The following is a 22,668-nucleotide window of genomic DNA, read 5'->3' as shown; positions in this document are numbered from 1 at the left end:
GCGAAAGCAGTATATTCGTTTGGCCATACATGCATACAAACAGGCCATATTATGTATTTTTCATGTCAAGTAATCTAGACTTTAAATTGATAGGATAATCATTTTTTGATGTTAGATTTAAGAAGAATAAACCTTTTTGTTGCACCATAACCCTGGACCTCATTGAATGTGTTTGCTGTTTGGGAACTTCGAATGTGGACGGACTGTATGCTCCCGAAACAAGGCCAGGGCAGTGTCTATGTTCTATTGATAAGGAAGCCACGAGTGTCAATAGCAGGATACCCTCGGATTAAAAATCAACATGCTTGCTTCTAGATTACATATATCTAAACATACAGTACTTTACATTGTTTGCGAGATCAAACATAATATCACTATAATCCGAGTATTCCTTTTCGGAAGTTGTTTTCATTTTAGCGCATCTAATTTGAAAAAATGTCAACTATTTTAAATTATTACTTTGTTTATTTTTTGTGGAATTAAAAACCCATCAAAATACATTTTCCTTCCTTCTCTTTCTTGTGATTTAAGTGTCGAGAGGGTTCATTAAATCCCCAACGAAGCTTTAGAGTTCTTATAGATTCAACGGAAATACAATATATTCCATTGAGCGCATTTCAGGCATTAGTGTGTTTGACAGGTCATTACAAACATTTCCGCGCTTGTAACGTTAACGGGGGAAAACGAGAGGCACAAACAAAAGTATGAAAGAGCCGCAGGAGTCAAATGACAGTAATCAATCCAGCGAGATTTAAGTGACAAGTAGATTTTTGCACCCCTCGATCACAGGAAATCGATGGCTGAAAGAGATCCTCAAGTGGGCGGGGCATGCGCGTTCTACATCATTAAACAGTGCCTCATAGAAAGGGTGACTGGAGTTTTGAGTCAGCGTTATGCACTAGCATGTGAAATATTCAGAGTTGGACATTCCCAACAGTAGCCCATCCTTGCCATATCTTATTGCATCACTTAACCAGGCCTGTAGATGCAATTATATATTATGCAACTATGATGTGGTCTTGGGGAGGATTTAAGGGTTTCATTCAATCAAAACAACAGGAAGTTTATCTAACACACAGTGCACAATATTTTATTATATTTAAATACACAAACAAAGTAATAATTCCTAAATCATTTCCTAAATCATTTTACATTTCATACATAGGTACTTTGCTATAAATATATTTATGTGCTAGTATATACACAGTATGTATATAGTATATGTGGTAATCTGGATGATAATAATAATAACAGACAGTAGGTATAAAGACAGACAGGGGTTAAATAGAATGTGTTGGTGACATTAAGTAAACAGTGAACAACTCCTTGGCCCTGCCGTTCCTTGTTTTATCTCCATGACGACTCTCTGGATGTCATGACTGCAAGACACACAAAAATAAGTTGGGATGATGTCTCCTTTCATTTGGTTTCGAAAACAATTTTCTTGTTAAGGTGGAGGGAGAGCTTGGTAGATAATTGTAAATCATTCCCTGGGAGTGGGCAGAAGTTGGCCCTAACCACTGATTCAGGGTCAGTTCTTATTTAACCGCTTAATGGATTGGATTAGGGGCATCTGATCAAGGATCTGTGGTGAGGCAACTTCTACCTCAAGCATGCTACCTCTATTTCCCCACTAAAGCCAGAGAAACCGCCAAAATACCCCAGCAACCAGGAGGGAGCACGAGCACACACACACACACAAATAAACCCAACATCACACATACTAGGCCATGGCCATGTTTCAATACTTCTGAAATGCATTGTTCCATTCTCTGTCCTTAGAAGAAATGACTAATATGAAATATCAGAACTAATGTGAAGGATGCATGTTTTAAGTATTCAAACAGGGCCCATGACCTCACACAGAAGAGAGAAGGGACTGTGCAATACATCTTACAGCACTAAGGTCAGGCTCTCTCTCTCTCTTTGGAAGTCAAAGGTCACCAACATACAAGGCAATAGGGAAGTAATCCCCCAAACAGAGACAGAAAAAGGCTCTCTGGTACAACCAAACACAATTGTATTTTACACTACAGTCAGAATGGTCAGTCATTGAGCCACATTTATCAATTGTAAGCAGCACAAATTGGATTTTTTTCCAATAAAACGTCTGCATTTAAATGAGGCCCACTCTTTTATACAGAAATAGAGTGGTTACAGTGTAATAGTGTGTTTCTGTTGTGTGTGGAGAACAGGCCTGTTGTTCTGCGGGTGGACAGACACCCTGCGTCACTGGACTGACTGGGGGAGGGGGGACATACTGGGGGGGGTCAGGAATCACTCACAGCTGCACCACCCGCCTGAGTGTTACAGTCCAGCTGGAGTAGAGGGAGCAGTAGGAGGCAGAGCTACTGTTAGTCCACAACACAGAGAAACAGAGAAAGACTGGCAGAAACAGAGAGAGAGACTGACAGAAAGAGAAAGAGTGGGGTCGAGAGAGAGAGAGAATCGGAAAGTAAGGGAAAAGGGGAGCGGGTGGAAAGAAACAGAGAGAGAAGGGAGATGTGCATAGGAGAGTTGAAAATAATGATTGTAGATGGACCAATATAACAGATAACCAGAATGATCAGATACCAAATAGCATTAGAGGCGTAAGGGGCAGTCAGAGGACAGCAAAAGGTTAAGGGAAACCTGGGGGGGCTGGTAGGGGGATGGGGGATCCATGCTTGGACCTCCACCCTTAGTACCAGAACAGATGGGTGTGGTCGCCAGGCATGGCCCAAAAAAGTCAAGCTAAGGCATGGGAAGGCCGGAGTGGGACAGGGCGGGGTAGCGGCAGATAGTGTCACACATACACACCCTCTGGGTGGAGGCTGGACACCAGCGGGTTCTGCAGGTTGCGGGGGTGTCCCAGGAACTGCTTGGCTGTGGGCCGGGGTGATGACTCTGAGGGAAGCAGGCCCAGGCCTGGTGGAGAGAGACGGAGGTTAAGGAGGAGCAATCTTCTGTGCGAGATTGAGAGAGAGAGAGAGCGAGAGAGAGAGAGTGTGTGTCTGTACCTCCATTTCTGTATCTTTCCTGTAGCATATGAGCCAGTTCTAGCTGGTCCAGCTGGTCGCTGAGGTCTGTGCGTGAATATGTGTGTGTCGGGAGGACTCCCGCCTGCTGGATGAACTGCTGCAAGTTACACTGCCTCAACTCCTTGTTCAGCTCCTCCAACTCCTCCTGCTTCTCCTGGGGAGGAACACAGAGGGAGGGGGTGGGGGACGCAGTTGATGATTCGATAGGCATAGGTGTTGGATAGGTCTACAGTTAGGTTTGGGCTTCAATTAACAGATCTCTTCTCATTCTCTTCGTTTATCTCATTCTTATTATTATACACCATTAGATATGTGTTTGACACTGAAATGTACATCGGAACAGGTTCAATAATATTTGGATTTAGTTACATATAATTAAAGAAATGGTGAGATGTTTCTATTGCATGAATCACCTCCTTTGTTTTCTAGGACTACATCCCAAATATGCAAGCTGGAATATAAAACAACCACAGATATACAGCCAACTGGAAGACATGAAATGTAATCTGCAAGGTTACTTAGGTTACATTATCATTAGAACAAACACAGACTGGCTGATGTTGGGCTTTCAAAGTCTGTAATTCATATTCCCGCCACAAGAGTACAGCAACATCCACAGCATGCATCTCAGAGGTCAGACGCTCATCATCATTAATGAACAGCCAGTCAGCCACCTACTGTATACATCTAGAAAGCCACTGCTAGCTGCAAAAGTCTAAAAATCCTGACCATACAATTCATAAGCTTGTAACGATCAGTAAAGTATGTTTTGACTATAGACACCCATCAGTTTGAATTTCTGACTTCGAATATGTGGACAACTACAAATACCTAGGTGTCTGGTTAGACTGTAAACTCTCCATCCAGACTCGCATTAAACATCTCCAATCCAAAATTAAATCTAGAATCAATTTCCTATTATGCAACAAAGCCTCCTTCACTCATGCTGCCAAACATACCCTTGTAAAACTGACTATCCTCGACTTCGGCGATGTCATTTACAAAATACCCTCAACACTCTACTCAGCAAATTGGATGCAGTCCATCACAGTGCCATCCGTTTTGCCACCAAAGCCACATATACTACCCACCACTGCAACCTGTATGCTCTCGTTGGCTGGCCCTCGCTTCGTATTCGTCGCCAAACCCACTGGCTCCAGGTCATCTATAAGTCTTTGCTAGGTAAAGCCCCTGCCTTATCTCAGCTCACTGGTCAACATAGCAGCACCCACCTGTAGCACGTGCTCCAGCAGGTATATTTCACTGGTCACCCCCAAAGCCAATTCCTCCTTTGACCGCCTTTCCTTCCAGTTCTCTGCTGGCAATGACTGGAGCGAACTGCAAAAATCACTGAAGCTGGAGACCGATATCTCCCTCACTAACTTCAAGCACCAGCTGTCAGAGCAGCTCACAGATCACTGCACCTGTACATAGCCCATCTGTAAACAGCCCATCCAACTACCTCATCCCCATGCTGTTACAGTGGTGCAAAAAAGTATTTAGTCAGCCACCAATTGTGCTAGTTCTCCCACTTAAAAAGATGCGAGAGGCCTGTAATTTCCATCATAGGTACACTTCAACTATGACAGACAAAATGAGAAAATAAAATCCAGAAAACCACATTGTCGGATTTTTTATGAATTTATTTGCAAATTGTAGTGGAAAACAAGTATTTGGTCACCTACAAACAAGATAGATTTCTGGCTCTCACAGACCTGTAACTTCTTCTTTAAGAGGCTCCTCTGTCCTCCACTCGTTACCTGTATTAATGGCACCTGTTTGAACTTGACATCAGTATAAAAGACACCTGTCCACAACCTCAAACAGTCACACTCCAAACTCCACTATGGCCAAGACCAAAGAGCTGTCAAAGGACACCAGAAACAAAATTGTAGACCTGCACCAGGCCAGGCTGGGAAGACTGAATCTGCAATAGGTAAGCAGCTTGGTTTGAAGAAATCAACTGTGGGAGCAATTATTAGGAAATGGAAGACATACAAGACCATTGATAATCTCCCTTGATCTGGGGCTCCACGCAAGATCTCACCCCGTGGGGTCAAAATGATCACAAGAACGGTGAGCAAAAATCCCAGAACCACACGGGGGGGGACCTAGTGAATGACCTGCAGAGAGCTGGGACCAAAACAACAAAGCCTACCATCAGCAAGGGCATTGAAGATGAAACGTGGCTGTGTCTTTCAGCATGGCAATGATCCCAAACACACCGCCCGGGCAACGAAGGAGTGGCTTCGTAAGAAGCATTTCAAGGTCCTGGAGTGGCCTAGCCAGTCTCCAGATCTCAACCCCATAGAAAATCTTTGGAGGGAGTTGAAAGTCCGTGTTGCCCAGCAACAGCCCCAAAACATCACTGCTCAAGAGGAGATCTGCATGGAGGAATGGGCCAAAATACCAGCAACAGTGTGTGAAATCCTTGTGAAGACTTACAGAAAACGTTTGACCTCTGTCATTGCCAACAAAGGGTATATAACAAAGTATTGAGATAAACTTTTGTTATTGACCAAATACTTATGTTCCACCACAATTTGCAAATAAATTCATTACAAAATCCTACAATGTGATTTTCTGGATTTTTTTCTCTCATTTTGCCTGTCATAGTTGAAGTGTACCTATGATGAAAATTACAGGCCTCTCTCATCTTTTTAAGTGGGAGAACTTGCACAATTGGTGGCTGACTAAATACTTTTTTGCCCCATTGTATTTATTTTGCTCCTTTGCACCCCAGTATCTCTACTTGCACAACCATCTTCTGCACATCTATCACTCCAGTGTTTAATTGCTATAGTGTAATTATTTTGCCACTATGGCCTATTTATTGCCTTACCTCCCTTATCCTACATCATTTGCACACACTGTATATCGACTTGTTCTATTGTATTATTGACTGTGTTTGTTTATTACATGTGTAACTCTGTTGTTGTTTGTGTTGCACTGCTTTGATTTATCTTGGCCAGTTCGCAGTTGTAAATGAGAACTTGTTCTCAACTAGCCTACCTGGTTAAATAAAAGGTGAAATAAAATTGAACTAGGTGGAAGAGAAGACAACACTGGTCTTTCCAACGTAAACCTTTCCTCCATCAATTAACCATTGACACACAAAAGCAAACTAATCAATTAACCCAATCGACTTTCCACTTGTGCCTAGTCAACAATGTCAGAACAGTCGAGAGAGAGACAGAGGGGGGGGGGGTCCTCTGGAAGCAACGTCAGCACAAAAACTGATTGTCAGAAGCTTCATGAAATGAGTTTCCATGGCCGAGCAGCCGCACACATGCCTAAGATCACTATGCACAATGCCAAGCTGGAGTGGTGTAAAGCTCACCACCATTGGGCTCTGCATAAGTGTAAACTTGTTCTCTAGAGTGAGAATTCCCGCTTCACCATCTGTCAGTTTGACGGACAAATCTGGGTTTGGTGGGTGCCAGGAGAAAGCTACTTGCCTGAATACATAGTGACAACTGTAAAGTTCGGTGGAGGAGGAATAATGGTCTGGGGGCTGTATTCCAGTGAAGGGAAATCTCAACGCTACAGCACACAAATTACATTCTAGAGATGATTCTGTGCTTCCAACTTTGTGGTAACCGTTTCAGGAAGGCCCTTTCCTGTTTCATCATGACAATGCTCCCGTGCCCAAAGCGAGGTCCATACAAAAATGGTTTGAGATCGATGCGGAAGAACTTGACTAGCCTGCACAGAGATCTGACCTCAATCCCATCAAACACAATGGGGATGAATCAGAATGCCGACTGCAAGCCAGGCCTTTACCGCCCAACACCAGAGCGCAACCTCACTAATGCCCTTTTGACTGAATGGAAGCATGTCCCAGTAGCAATGTTCCAACATCTAGTGGAAAGCCTTCCAAGAAGAGTGGAGGCTGTTATAGCAGCAAATGGTGGACCAACTCTATATTAATGCCCATGATTTTGGAATGAGATGTTCGACTAGCAGGTGTCCACATACAGGACCATACAGTACATGACCAGAAATACCAGAGATGAACCAGCAACAGTCCTGATATAGTCCTGTACCAGAGGTGGACCAGCAAGCTATGCTGAGAGATTAGTGCTTTTTGAGGTCTGTTTGGTTTCTGTTCAATAATCGGTTGAGGTTATTCCTTTGTGCAATGAAGAAGTAGGCCAACTAGGAACTGGGTACACTTTTGTGAGTTGCGCAAGACGTGAAAAGTGGCGCTGGTTTGTTTTCATTCCTGTATTGAACACAGATTGCCCAGTCTACAATTTGATTGATTATTAACGTTTAAAAATACCTAAAGTTGTATTATAAAAGTAGTTTGAAAAATTTTGGCAAAGTTTATGGCAACTTTTGAAATATTTTGTAGTGACGTTGCGTTTTTTGTAAGCTGTTTTTTTCTGGATCAAAAGCGCTTTATAAATGGACATTTTGGATATATATGGACGGAATTAATCGAACAAAAAGGACCAATTGTGATGATTATGGGACATATTGGAGTGCCAACAAAAGAAGCTCGTCAAAGGTAATGCGTGTTTTATAATTTATTTCAGCGTTTTGTGTAGCGCCTGCAGGGTTGAAATATGCTAACCCCTTTGTTTACTGCTGGTGCAGATGGTGCAGGCTATCAGATAATAGCTTCTTATGCTTTCGCCGAAAAGCATTTTAAAAATCTGACATGTTGGCTGGATTCACAACGAGTGTCTTTAATTGAGTATCTTACATGTGTGATTTAACGAAAGTTTGAATTTTATAGTATTTTATTTGAATCTGGCGCTCTGCATTTTCCCAGGCAATTGGCCAGTTGAGACATTTGCGTCCCGCCTATCCCTATTAAGAACAAATTATTTTTTGCAATGATGACCTACGAAAAGACATGGTACAAACATTATTGGGCACAGACAACAGCACAAAATGCAAGGTGGAGACAAGAACACATCACGTGAAACAGCCACAACTGTCAGGAAGTGTCCATGAGTGAGTCTTTGAATGGAGATGGAGATAAAACCGTCCAGTTTGAGTGTTGAGCAAACTGAAAAGAGGAGTGACTCAGGGATGTGTGCGCTTTGGGGACCTTTAACATTCTCCGTGTTGGAGAATGGAGTGGATGGATAGGGCTGCCGTGCTTCAAGCTCTTAGAAAACTTTGCAGTATTTTTTTTTTTATGTGTTAGGAGATGTTAGGAGATACTGGTTGTACCCCCTGTGACTGTTAACGTCTTGCTTCCGGACAAGCTAAACACCTTCTTCGCACGCTTTGAGCATAACACAGTGCTACCGACTCCGTCCACTACCAAGGACTGTGGGTTCTCCTTCTCCGTGGCCAATGTGAGTAAGACATTTAAGCATGTTAACCCTCGCAAGGCTGCCGGCCCAGACGGCATCCCTAGCCGCGTCCCAGACGGCATCCCTAGCCGCGTCCCAGACGGCATCCCTAGCCGCGTCCCAGACGGCATCCCTAGCCGCGTCCCAGACGGCATCCCTAGCCGCGTCCCAGACGGCATCCCTAGCCGCGTCCCCAGAAAATGCACAGACCAGCTGGCTGGAGTGTTTACAGACATATTCAATCTCTCCCTATCCCAGTCTGTTTCCACACATGCTTCAAGATATCCACCATTGTTCCTGTACCCAAGATAGCAAAGGTAACTGAACTAAATGACTATCACCCCGCAGCACTCACTTCAGTCATCATGAAGTGCTTTGAGAGACTAGTCAAGGATCATATAACCTCTACCTTACCTGACACCCTAGACCCACTCCAATTTGCTTACCGCCCCAATAGATCCACAGACGATGCAATCACCATTGCACTGTACACTGCCCTATCCCATCTGGACAAGAGGAATACCTATGTAAGAATGCTGTTCATTGACTATAGCTCAGCATTCAACACCATAGTACCCTCCAAGTTCATCATTAAGCTCGAGGCCCTGGGTCTGAACCCCGCCCTGTGCAACTGGGTCCTGGAATTCCTGACGGGCCGCCCCCAGGTGGTGAAGATAGGAAACAACATCTCCACTCCTCTGATCCTCAACACTGGGGCCCCAAAAGGATGCATGCTCAGCCCACTCCTGTACTCCCTGTTCACCCATGAGTGTGTAGCCACGAATGCAACCAACTCAATCATCAGGTTTGCCTGATTAACAACAACAACGAGACAGCCTACAGGGAGGAGGTGAGGGCCCTGGGGGTGTGGTGCCAGGAAAGTAACCTGTCACCCAACATCAACAAAACAAAAAGGAACCGATCGTGACCTTCAGGAAACAGCAGAGGGAGCACCCCCCCTATGCACATCGATGGAAAAGCAGCGGAGAAGGTGGAAAGCTTTAAGTTCCTCTGCGTACACATCACTGACAAACTGAAATGGTACACCCACACACAGTGTGGTGAAGAAGGCGCAACAGCGCCTCTTCAACCTCAGGAGGCTGAAGAAATTCACAAACTTTTATAGATGCAAAATTGAGAGCATCCTGTCGGGCTGTATCACCGAGTGATACAACTGCACCGCCCGCAACCGCAGGACTCTCCAGAGGGTGGTGCGGTCTGCCCAACCTATCACCTGGGGAAAACTACCTGCCCTCAAGGACACCTACAGCACCCAATGTCACAGGAAGGTCAAAAATATCTTCAACAACAACCACCCAAGCCACTGCCTGTTCACCCCGCTATCATCCAGAAGGCGAGGTCAGTACAGGTGCATCAAAGCTGAGACTGAAAACAGCTTCTTTCTCAAGGCCATCAGACTGTTAAATAGCCATCACTTGCACATTAGAGGCTGCTGCCCTATATACATAGACTTGAAATCAATGGCCACTTGAAATAATGGAACACTAGTCACTTTAATTATGTTTACATATTTTGCATTACTCATCTCATATTTATATACTGTATTCTATCCTATTCTACTGTATTTTAGTCTATGCCGCTCTGACATTGCTCATCCAAATATTTATATATTCTTAATTCCATTCCTCTACTTTAGATTGTGTGTATTGTTAGATATTACTTGTTAGATATTACTGCACTGTTGGAGATAGAAACAAGCATTTTGCTAAACCTGTAAAAACATCAGCTAAACACGTACGTGAAAAATAACATTTGATTTTGACAGAATGTGACTGGCAGAACGGGTGTTGTATGTGGAGGATGAGGGCTGCAGTAGATATCTCAGATAGGGGGGAGGGGGGAGTGAGGGCTAACAGGGTTTTATAAATAAGGTCAACTTGTGACTGACGAAATAAGGGTCAGTCATGACTATATAGACCACAGACTTAATCAAAGTCCCACTCCTACTCAGCTGACAAACTGATACCAAATGAGATTTTCATGGTCTTATAATCCGTTTTCATAGCATGCCAATAGCACAGTCATTACTTATGGATCACAATGAGATGGGTTGCAATGGTCTAAGAGTGCCAATGGCCCAGTCTTAATGTGGGATGTAGCAAATGCACTCAACCCATATGAAATACATTAGAATATCATTAGCTACATACAACAACATCGTCACTGTCTCCAACTAGCAGCAAACACTGACAGACCTGCTTGTGGCAAAGTCAAGCCAAGAAAATGCACTTGTGCAAAGGATTAATGACCTTTATTCAGTTTTTATTTATTTTTCTCAATTTCAGATACAAGAATATAAGGAAGTACAAGTACTGTCAATGTGATACAAATGAGAGTACAGATATGGGGGAGTGTATCTAATCAGTCCAGATGAGAACTAAGCGGTCACAGCCAATCATACCAGTCAAGCCAGTTCAGCCAGACACCCCAAAAGGGTCCCATTACAATTCATAGCAAACATTCATACATTTAGGTACAAGTTTGATTTAAGTACAAAACATTGTGTAAATGGTAAGCATTTTTCTCCCCAATAAATATAGGTTTTCCCATCACCATTGGAGACCGAGACCATATTTATTTGTTTGTTGAGTGTCCTTGCACTGATGAATGTATGTGTGTGCGTTTGCTGCAGTGTGCTGACAAGAGGGGGTGAGAGATGGTAGCTACACCAGTGGTTTGCAAAATGTTTTGATAAAGTGTTTCAAATGTTCCTATGATAACACGATTTGGCTTGATCAAGGATCCTTGGCTCACTTGGTTTCCCAGGTCTCAATCAGTTTGTCCCACAGCACTGACCCACCATTTGGGAACCACTGAACTACAACCTTCTCGTGGATACTGAATAGGAGTGTGGGTGAAGGAGACTGCGAGCTAAACCCCTCTCTCCAGGGCCCTATCCTCTCTCCTTACCTGCAGCAGTGACTCAGCCTTCCCCAGAGCCCTGTCCGTCTCCGATAACTCCCCCTCCAGCTCCTCGCTGTGCCTCCCCTGGCTCTGTAGCTCCGCCCTCATCGCCCCTAGCGACTCCTCACCCCCCGCCTGATTGGCCCTCCCAGCATGGGCACCACCCCCAAGGTTCTCCCGTTTGATGGCCTGCTCCAGCTGGGCGGAGCGAGATGAGAAGTCGTGGAGTCGCCGGCTGCAGTCGTCCATCTTGGCATGGAGTTCCCCCAGCCTCCTCCTCATCTCCCTCTCCCTTTCCACCTCTGCCTGCAGCTCTTCCTCCCAGAATGTCTCGTGGGCCAGCTCGGCCTGGTTCCTCCTGGCTGCCTGCTCCAGAGCCTCCATCTCCTCCTGGAGGCGAGCCTCTGGAACAGGGGAAGGAGAGGAGGCCGGGGAGGCCCTGTTCCTGAACCGAGAGTCTCTCTCCATGGCCTCCAGCTGGGCCTCAAAGGCCCTCAGCTTCTCCTGCTGCTGAAGAATCTGCCGGAAAACCTCCTCTTTGGACGGGCCCACGAGAGGTGAGGGAGAGTGGGGGGAGGGAGAGGGGGAGTGGGAGTGTGGGGAGGGGGAGGTAGCATGGTGGGGAGGAATGGGGCTGGGTGAGGACCTCTCTTTGGGGGAGTCGCAGGGAGACTTCCTAATGAGCTGCTTGGCTTTGGTTCTGGGGGAGTTTGAGGGCCCCAGGTTAAAGGTGAGGGACTTCTTGGGCTGGGTGCGTTTGAGGGGCTCTGGTTCGGGGTGTTTGGGCAGGGAAAGAGGGGCGACACGGTCCTGGGTGGAGCCAGAGCCAGACCTTGGTCCATCGCTGCTGCTGGGGCCGGTGCGGCGCAGAAAGAACTGGACGTCATTGCCGTGCTGTCCCAACTTGGCCAGGGACTCCAGGGGCCTTTCGTTGGCTAACAGCTGCCTCTCTGAATCTCTCAGTCTCTGGACCAGCACGTAGCGACCCGTCTGACCTGTGGTAGGAAGAGAGAGTCAGAAAACTGAAAACATAAAATTAGCACAAATCATTAACAGCTCGTTGCACTCTCTCTGGCAATGGGCATATGGCTAATGTCTATACAAGACTCTAAACTCTAGTTCTTAACTCAACTCTCTCTTCTCTCAGCAATGACAAATATAAGTCTTATACAATGTGTAAACATGTTCAAACAAACTGAAATGAGGACAAGCTCTCCCTAATGACCTGGCAGTGGCGTTTAGTTTTTGGCACTGCAGTATGTGGCTTCAATACAGCCTGAGGGTGTGGTGACAGAAGCTTGCTCCATACCAAGTCGACCCCTAGCACCATTCCCCCTTAGCACTTCATTGAGGTCAGAAAGGAAGGATAGGTGGAAGAAATAAATAACACAGTGGTCCCACCTTACCCGATCAGTGGGATTTTCACCATATTGCTTATGCCCATCCTATTCTTTGAAATCTAAAGTGCCTATGGTGTAGTAGGGGCTACTCAGGGTTGGTTTGGAAAGAGCCGTAGGGTTTAGAGGGAAAGAACTCGCTCCCCAGAGAGGAAGAGGGACTGAGATACTGACCAATGGCCTGAGCCAGTGCGATGACCACATCCTGGCAGGAAGTCTCCTCTGATAGGCCACAGACCACGCGCACCACACCGTCCACCCACACCTTCAGTTCCATCTGAGACGCGATGCTAAGAAATGCAATGAGGACTTCAGTTCAGATCCGCTTGGCTCGGTTCGGCTCAGTTCAGCACTGCAGGGTACTACTGACTCCTCTCTGCAGGGAAGAGAAACATGGATAATAAAACATTTAAAACTCAAAACCAACCAATTAGTCACAGTACAGAAATTCATGTTACACAGAACTTGTCAAACGTCCAATGTTATCTAGGCAAAGGGGGTGAAACAAGTAATCCCTCGAAACTAGCAGAATAATATTGTTGCTCAGTTTAACACACCCGACACGCAGCTGTGTCACACACAAATGGCCCCTTTCTCCCTCTACCCTCTGTTGAGCATTGAAGCTATGGGTTTATACATATCTCCTACAAGCTCTATACATAACAGAGCCTTATTGCCGTCAGGCCCTGCGTATGTGTGACTGAGGTTTAGATTTTCATTACACTGCCCCTGGGGAGCTGAGCGGAGCCGAGCGTTGCGTTCATGAAGTTTCCTGTTGGTTAGTTGGAGCTCTGGTGGTACCTCACGGATCGGAGAGCATCAACTCAGATCTGTAACCCAATTAAATGCTCCGCTGCCCTCCTTCAAAGACATTATGACAGCTTAGTGCCGAGAAGAGCACAAGCAGAATGCACCATAGCCACTCGGTGTGTAGGTGAGAGAGAGAGTGTGTGTGTGATCTACTTAGATGCTTCCCACCAGTAACTGACCTGGCAGACCTGGAACTTCAGAGACTGTCACTGGGAAGAGCAGCAGGTATCCTAACACAGGAGGAGATTTAGGCCTAAGTGGATTTCACAACGAGGAACAGGAACAGCACTAACCACTCCCCTGCTGTGTGCCGTTTTATGACTTTACTTCATCTGTATTCCACAAATAACAAGGCAATAACACACATTGCCTGACTCAAAGTCTATAGCCTTGGGTGGTAAAGTACACACACAGACCTACAACTTTTATTAACGATAGTAGGCTATACAGTTTCTCATTTGGAATATGTAAGGCCATACACACTGATCTGGCAGTGTGACTCTTACATAAGTTATGTCAACATGAGTAATAGGTCAAATGACCCACTTGCTCTGTAACTGGCCCACAGCACAGCTAGTGTTCGAGCTCAAACCCCTAGCCTAGCTCCTCCTCTCTCTGAGGTGTTTTTACTCAAATCCTCCATTATCTCCTCCTCAATGACTGTTGGCTGTGGTCGTCTATAGGGAAGCTGCCCAGCAGGAATGCAGGACTTCATCTGATGATCACAAGAATTCCATATTTCTTAACAAACTGTTATTATAACGGTTTATATACCGTCGCTAGCTCCCCTACCTGCGACCCAGCTACCCCCAACATTACTCATGTGTTATAAACAGGCCACTGGGCGAGCTGGGAAGCAACAGAGCTTATCACAACACCACATACAGAGAAGAGTCACAGCTAGGGCTGTTACGGTGAGCGTATTACCGCCACACCGGCAGTCAAATGCCAAGTGAACATTTTGTCACGGTAATTAGGCTTCTCCAAACTCTGATGCTGCTGGTGGTCACTAATAGCCTACCAAACTTACTAACTGCCTGGTACTCAACATGAGCTCATGTTGCACAACATTTCTATAGGCTATGCAAATGCATGAGAAAACAGAGTGATGCCCTCTATTAAAAAGAAGAGGATTCCATCAGCTTTCTATAGGCTAGGCCTACTATATTTATTCACTTTTGATAATGGTGTTTTCCCGCTAATGGAACATTCCTGCATATAGCCTACTGCCGTGTGCGCATTGCTGCGCTTATAATGTGAATAAATAGCCTAATAGTTTATAAACATTTTAAGCTAAACGTTCTGATCTGTTGCATCCCACAACTCCCAGACTATGTTTAGAATATTTATTTCTTGCACAGAATAGGTCAACTTTTGTACGATGTGGGATAGTTGATTGGGTGGACAACGGTGGGTGGACCCGCCGCCATCTTTGTGGTAGTAATTAGAAGCTAACATTTTAATTTAAATGTCAGTGGTGTACCAGCTAAATAGCAGTGGTCTGAAGGGATAGGTCCATGCTATGAATTCTATTTATGATTGAATTGACACCCACTCGGTATTCATGAGCATGTTGTGTCTCAACCGATGGCGAGCAGATGATGTAAGGTAGGTAGGTCTAAGCTACAACATATGTGAATATAAAAAAAATCAAAAACCATACATTTATATTTAGATAATTGACTTTAAAAAGTTTAAAAATGTCAGTTTTTAGAAAGAAATTAAAATAATTTGACAACCCTATTTGTACGCTTTAAAAGTTTGAACACCTTCATCTCCTGAATGTTTTGACATTCAGGTAACAAAAAGTCCCTATCTGACCACCTCTTCCATGGTCAAACATATATGGAAAGTTTTGTTTAAATTAAAAGCAAAGATGTCAAAAAGTGATTGGATTCAAATGGCTTTACCTAATAATGACTCATAATAATGACTCACATATATCTCACAACGGCTGAAGATATAACATGTTTCTAAAACACCACGCGGAGAGAACGGTCGCTAAGTGCATTGTTGGAGCATGTGTCAATACTGATACTATCAACATAAAGGGAGTGCCTGCTCTTGGATCAGCATTCAAATCTTTACTTAACATTATTTCGCAATACTGATGACGAAGGAGCTCCTAGAGAGATATTACCACCTATGGCTGCAAATATTGAGGCAGCTTATTCTAATGCTTACCCAATAAAAATGCACTAAATCACCGATTTGGCACATCATTGAGCACGTTAGGTTACACATCATGAAATATATTGCGACAAATAACAGTACATGTAGCAAAACAAAACTCAATTGACTGAACATGAAATGTATTTCACTATGATTGAAATGGGCCTATAGCCTACTATTTATAATTTAATGCAGTCATCTCGGTTTTTATTTAAACCATCTTTTTATACGTCGATTGTTTATAACAATTGCAAAGACATGGGCAACTTTATATTTGTACTCAACTTTGTTCTGAAGTTATTGGTGGTCACAGAGAGACAGATAAACCATGTGATTCTATGCTTAGCACAGATCTGTGTATAAAGTAATGCGGGAGAGCAAAAAAGCATCTAACTACGCACTTAGCTGCTCTACAAGTGGTCTGAGGCAGACGTTAGATTACAAGCGTTCTCAAGTGCAATGTTAATAATGATGCTTTTGGGAAACCGCTCATAGATTTCATTATGCTCCTACGAACATTCTAACGATTAAATTAGCCTTAAGATGCTTTTGGGAAACTGGACCCAGGCCGAGAGCAGTGGAATGCCACCTTGTGTGTGTGCGCGCGCAAGTGAGAGAGAGAGAGTGAGAAAGACACTGGAACAAACTCTCCTTTGTCTGTGAGAGGACTAAGACTGACACATATAGAGTAACCCAGTAAATGTAACAAGGTATCCAACACCAACTCCCCCTGTTAGAGCCAGGCTCTGTGCCCTTTGAGATACACTGCTCATCACACTCAGGAAGGAAACCGTAACAAATACAGCATCTGAATTCTCCAAAATGGCTTCATTTCCACATCACTGGCAATGATCCTGCAGATCTAGTGTTTTCAGATGGTTGTAAAATAAGGTGAGGAGATGAGGTAAGGACAGAGGTATCTGTGCCCTGACCCCTATCCAACATCTCTATCTTATCTAGCATGACAAGCTCTCCTACAGCACCTCACCTGGCCAGATCTTATTGGCCAAACAAGCCCTGGTGTGTTGGGGGGTTGTGTGTGACAGGTTCTCACACTACCTATGACGCCATGTGACAGCTTAGGAGTTGTGTGTTCCATGAAGATATGTCATTTTCCCACAAAAACATACCTCTTAGTCAGTGAAATGTGATCAACAGGAAACAAACCAGCCACACAGTCTCATGTTACTTACTGCCTGGCCATTGTCACTGTCAGTCTGTCTCAGGAACAACATGGCAGATATCCAGTGGTGTAAAGTACTTACATACACAACAATTAAAGTACTGCTTCAGTAGTTTTTTGGGGGGGCATCTGTACTTTACCATTTATATTTTTGACAACTTTTACTTCACTACATTCCTAAAGAAAATAATGTGCTTTTTACTAAATACCTTTTCCCTGACAACAAAAGTACTTGTTACATTTGGAATACTTAGCAGGACAGGAAAATGGTCCAATTCACACAGTTGTCAAGAAAAACATCCCTGGTCACCCTTATTGCCTCTGATCTGGCTGACTCACTAAACGCAAATACTTAATTTGAGTGTTGGTGTGTGGCCCTGGCTTTCTGTAAATTAAAACAATTAAAAATTGTTTAATTTGGTTCTTAATGTAAGGAAGTTAAAATTATTTGTACTATTCCTTTTTTGATACTTAAGTATATTTTAGCAATTACATTTACTTTTGATACTTAAGTATACAGTATATCACAAAAGTGAATACACCCCTCACATTTATATAAATATTTGAGTATATCTTTTCATATGAAAACACTGAAGAAATGACACTTTGCTACAATGTAAAGTAGTGAGTGTACAGCTTGTATAATAACAGTGTAAATTTGCTGTCCCCTCAAAATAACACAGCCATGAATGTCTAAACCGCTGGCAACAAAAGTGAGTACACCACTAAGTGAAAATGTCCAAATTGGGCCCAAAGTGTCAATATTTTGTGTGGCCACCATCATTTTCCAGCACTGCCTTAACCCTCTTGGGCATTGTGTTAACCAGAGCTTCACAGGTTGCCACTGGAGTCTTCTTCCACTCCTCCATGACGACATCACAGAGCTGGTGGATGTTAGAGACCTTGCACTCCTCCACCTTCCGTTTGAGGATGCCCCACAGATGCTCAATAGGATTTAGGTCTGGAGACATGCTTGGCCAGTTCATCACCTTTACCCTCAGCTTCTTTAGTAAGGCAGTGGTTGCCATGGAGGTGTGTTTGGGGTCGTTATCATGTTAGAATACTGCCCTGCGGCCCAGTCTCCGAAGGGAGGGGACCATGCTCTGCTTCAGTATGTCACAGTACATGTTGGCATTCATGGTTCCCTCAATGAACTGTAGCTCCCCAGTGCCGGCAGCACTCATGCAGCCCCAGACCATGACACTCCCACCACCATGCTTGACTGTAGGCAAGACACACTTGTCTTTGTACTCACACATTTGACACCATCTGAACCAAATAAGTTTCTTGGTCTCATCAGACCACAGGACATGGTTCCAGTAATCCATATCCTTAGTCTGCTTGTCTTCAGCAAACTGTTTGCGGGCTTTCTTGTGCATCATCTTTAGAAGAGGCGTCCTTCTGGGACGACAGCCATGCAGACCAATATGATGCAGTGTACGGCGTATGGTCTGAGCACTGACAGGCTGATCCCCCACCCCTTCAACCTCTGCAGCAATGATGGCAGCACTCATTCGTCTATTTCCCAAAGACAACCTCTGGATATGACGCTGAGCACATGCACTCAACTTCTTTGGTCGACCATGGCGAGGCCTGTTCTGAGTGGAACCTGTCCAGTTAAACCGCTGTATGTTCTTGGCCACCGTGCTGCAGCTCAGTTTCAGGGTCTTGGCAATCTTCTTATAGCTTATGCCATCTTTATGTAGAGCAACAATTCTTTTTTTCAGATCCTCAGAGAGTTCTGAGGATCTGCGGCAGCGTAGCCTAGTGGTTAGAGCGTTGGACCAGTAACCAGAAGGTTGCGATTTCAAACCCCCGAGCTGACAAGGTACAAATCTGTCGTTCTGCCCCTGAACAGGCAGTTAACCCACTGTTCCCAGGCCGTCATTGAAAATAAGAATATGTTCTTAACTGACTTGCCTGGTTAAATAAAGGTAAAATTAAAAAAATAAAAAAATAAAAAATTTGCCATGGGGTGCCATGTTGAACTTCCAGTGACCAGTCAGTATGAGGGAGTGTGAGAGCGATGATACCAAATTTAACACAACTGCTCCCCATTCACACCTGAGACCTTGCACCACTAACGAGTCACATGACACCTGGGAGGGAAAATGGCTAATTGGGCCCAATTTGGACATTTTCACTTAGGGGTGTGCTCACTTTTGTTGCCAGCGGTTTAGACATTATTTTGAGGGGACAGCAAATTTACACTTTTATACAAGCTGTACACTCACTACTTTACATTGTAGCAAAGTGTAATTTCTTCAGTGTTGTCACATGAAAAGATATACTCAAATATTTACAAAAATGTGAGGGGTGAACTCACTTTTGTGATATACTGTATTTAAAACCAAATACTTTTACTCAAGTAGTATTTTACTGGGTGACTCACCTTTAATAGAAAATAACTCAAGAAAAATATCTTTACTTTTACTCAAGTATGATGTTTGGGTACTTTTTACACCACTGCAGATATCTATGGTATCTTCTAGAATCTAGTGAAAACCATGGCAACTACGCCTAGGCCCTACATATATTTTAAGCCCCCAACAACAGCATGAAATAGCATACATATTTAATGGTGCACTTCTATTCTGGGATATGTCCAATGAGAATCCAGCTGACAGCTTCTCCAACCCCAAATGTCTTGAGGTCAACTTCACCAGATCCTTACAGTGGAGTCTCCAGGCCTGACTGACATGCATCTCTGTGGTTGTGTGCAGGGTGTTTGAGTGTGTGGAGGATCCGCACAGACCGCTCACATGCATTCAGAAACACACCCACCCACCACTACCTGGGCAACCAGAAGTTTTCAAATAACAAATATCCACCCAGGCCCTCCACACCCAAAAGTCTCGGAGTAGAGACAAAAAGCATCCGCCCCGACCCCATCCCCTCACCCGCTGCTCTGCTCATCATCTTCCAGTTCAGCCCAGATCCACCGAGCGAGACAGAACAGTGAACAGACATGTCCCCTTCCATTCTCTTTTCATCATCACCCACCCAGCCACTCTCTCTCTGATCAATGAGAGGCCAAGAGAACCCTCCAGCATGGCTGCCTGCTGCACACACTCATCATTATATCAATGAAAGAGACACACACTGACAGACAGCATTTGGGTCTAGTCTGGTGTTCTGAAGCCTAAGACGGACTAGTCACAGCTAGTCCTTAAGAGTGAATAGGGTGAATAAGAGAGAGTCCCCGCCCTGATAACCTCTTACCATGACAACCATCAGCACACATTCCTGTGGCTTCACGCACACTCCGTAGATCACCCTAAACACACGAAACATACCAGTCACTCACACACACAGATTGACACAAGCACACAAACACTGGTCCATGCTAACCAACTCCAAGTTTCACCTTACAGTAGAGGTGATGGTCATTCATTGGTGGCCTGTGTCTAGTTGAATCTCAGCTGAGCTACTAGGGTCAGCTCTCAAGGGGACAGGAACACATCTCTACAGAGCAGAACATGTTCAACTAGACTAGGTACAGGTTTTTCTCAAGTGATCAGCATCAAAGCCCACGCAGACACAGTGGGTAGCATCTCTCTGTCTCTGTGTGTGTGTGTGTGTGTGTGTGTGTGTGTGTGTGTGTGTGTGTGTGTGTGTGTGTGTGTGTGTGTGTGTCTGTATGAGCTACACAGTGTCAGCCTGTGTAAAGCACAGGGCCAAAACAAGCAGAGCATGACTATGTCTCCATATGTACTCCACAGCTGTTCATAGAGGAGAACGCACACACTCACACTAAAACCTTCCCATCCAAACCTACACAAAGGAGGAATTGATTGATTACTTTTAGTCACCTGGAGTAACGCTTTTGGGAAATGGATCAGAGGATAAAGGTGAGGAGTAAACATTCCACAAGTGTTTAAGTTATGAGTCCGCTTCAACACCTTCCCCTTAAACAGTGAAGAACAAGAAGCGGGACAGATGCGTGCGTATGCATGTGTGTGTCTCTCTACACTGACTGCACTGCAGCCTAATTCAAATATATACCTGCCCACAACTATTACTGTACAATCAGAGTGAGTGAGAGAATCCCTTGTCAGAGCTTCATTGTACACCCATGGACAAGAGGAGAACAATGAGAAGAACAAAGGAGAGTATGTAGCACACACACACACACACCCTCAGAAAATGACACTGTAGTGCACAATTTAATGTTTGTGCTTTTCTTCTGTCTTCTATTCATGTGCAGTTCTAATAACCAATTTCTTTGTTAATGCAAGTGGCTGACTGTACAAATCCTCACTATCAGTAGCTGCAATTTGGCAGTACGCCCAGACCGTGTTTTGAGAACAAACAAAAGATATCTCAGTTTCAAGGTCTCAGCTTAGAGAGAGAGAAGAAGCCTCGTGGGGTATTGGTCTGTCACATGTCATGAACCAGTATTGGTTGGTCACACGAATGAAACAAAATGGTAATGATTAATTCATTGTGCTAAATCATGCAAATATAATTTGTCCGTGTAAAGTTGTATATAAGACAACTGCTGGGTCTGCCCAGAGAGAGTTCCTGATTGACATGTGTACTATGGTGCATTGAGTTGGTTGGAACCTCTCCAGCGCGCTGGCAAATAAACAATGATTCATTTAAGATCGACAGTGTCTCTGTGTAAGAATTTCCAAGACAACACACACAGTTCTAAAACACACTCATTCTTTTCACACACACACACACACACACACACACACACACACACACACACACTCTCTCTCCCTCTACTGTTCCCTCTCTCTTATCATCATTCAAAGGAAAACACACACTGTCCTTGATACACAAAAGTAAACAGCTCCCTGAAGTAAACAGTGTGATAATGAGTTTCTTTGTGGCTGTTTGGGTAGTGGGCAATGCCCTAGTTGATGTGCTCGACTCTGCCTGCTGTGTCACTCTACCCCTGGGCAGAGACTGTAACAGGCTGGCACCAACCACCCTGGTCCCATCTGCACAGTGGAGGCGCTCCCACTTGTAATGTAGAGCACTATCTGTCACAGCAGGCGCCCAAATATTTATGTTGTCCTCTCGCTTGCTTTGTTTGTTAGGCTTGACACTCATTACTAGCTTTGTTGGTTCTGTCGTGTCTGGCTGTCTATCGGTTTTATGACCATTCTGCTCCACGTGGGACAGCAATAACACTGTAATGAAACTGTTGATTAAACGTTATTTTGTCCTCTTTTTACATCCCTCATTCCCTCCATTCTTCCTCTGTCCCTCACAGCTCCAAGTGAGGCTGATAAGAGCTCTGGCACGGATATAAGCTGAGAGCAGCCAGTTAGGTCACATCATCATCATCCAGCAGGGTTTTGACAATCTAACTTCCCCACCTGATGTCTCCACTACAGAACATGTACAAAAGAAAAGATGACATACACACAACCAGGTGCTGCAGGTTAAAGAATAGGCTCCTTCTGTACAAGAGTCAGGAAACATTAAGACATGTTTTAATACACCACATGGGAGCATACTGTAGATGTCAGTGTGCAGTCTTCTTGTACTAGATCCGTGTGCAGTCTTCTTGTACTAGATCCGTGTGCAGTCTTCTTGTACTAGATCCGTGTGCAGTCTTCTTGTACTAGATCCGTGTGCAGTCTTCTTGTACTAGATCTCAGTGTGCAGTCTTCTTGTACTAGATCCCCGTGTGCAGTCTTCTTGTACTAGATCCCCGTGTGCAGTCTTCTTGTACTAGATCCGTGTGCAGTCTTCTTGTACTAGATCCGTGTGCAGTCTTCTTGTACTAGATCCCCGTGTGCAGTCTTCTTGTACTAGATCCCCGTGTGCAGTCTTCTTGTACTAGATCCGTGTGCAGTCTTCTTGTACTAGATCCGTGTGCAGTCTTCTTG

At 44.4% G+C, this 22,668-nt stretch overlaps 1 protein-coding gene across 8 annotated transcripts in view; it reads right to left on the bottom strand.

Annotated features, from left to right (window-relative positions):
* Positions 1–1,074: 1,074 nt before the first annotated feature.
* The window catches only part of LOC118395742 (ras association domain-containing protein 7-like), a 65,168-nt gene continuing 43,574 nt past the window's right edge, over positions 1,075–22,668 (bottom strand). For all 8 annotated transcript variants that reach the window (XM_035789629.2, XM_035789622.2, XM_035789627.2 and 5 more), the window contains 5 exons: positions 12,829–13,030; positions 11,264–12,252; positions 3,000–3,174; positions 2,800–2,907; positions 1,075–1,379 (listed from right to left, as the gene is read on the bottom strand). In XM_035789629.2, the coding sequence (XP_035645522.1) occupies positions 1,348–1,379; positions 2,800–2,907; positions 3,000–3,174; positions 11,264–12,252; positions 12,829–12,931 (1,407 nt within the window). In that variant the 5' untranslated portion in view covers positions 12,932–13,030 and the 3' untranslated portion in view covers positions 1,075–1,347. The remainder of the gene's footprint in view (positions 1,380–2,799; positions 2,908–2,999; positions 3,175–11,263; positions 12,253–12,828; positions 13,031–22,668) is intronic.

The sequence above is a fragment of the Oncorhynchus keta genome, chromosome 17 (genome assembly GCF_023373465.1).
Source record: "Oncorhynchus keta strain PuntledgeMale-10-30-2019 chromosome 17, Oket_V2, whole genome shotgun sequence".
Lineage (NCBI taxonomy): Eukaryota > Metazoa > Chordata > Actinopteri > Salmoniformes > Salmonidae > Oncorhynchus > Oncorhynchus keta.
Note: the sequence above shows the minus strand (reverse complement) of the source record. Positions and strands in the feature narration are given on the sequence as shown.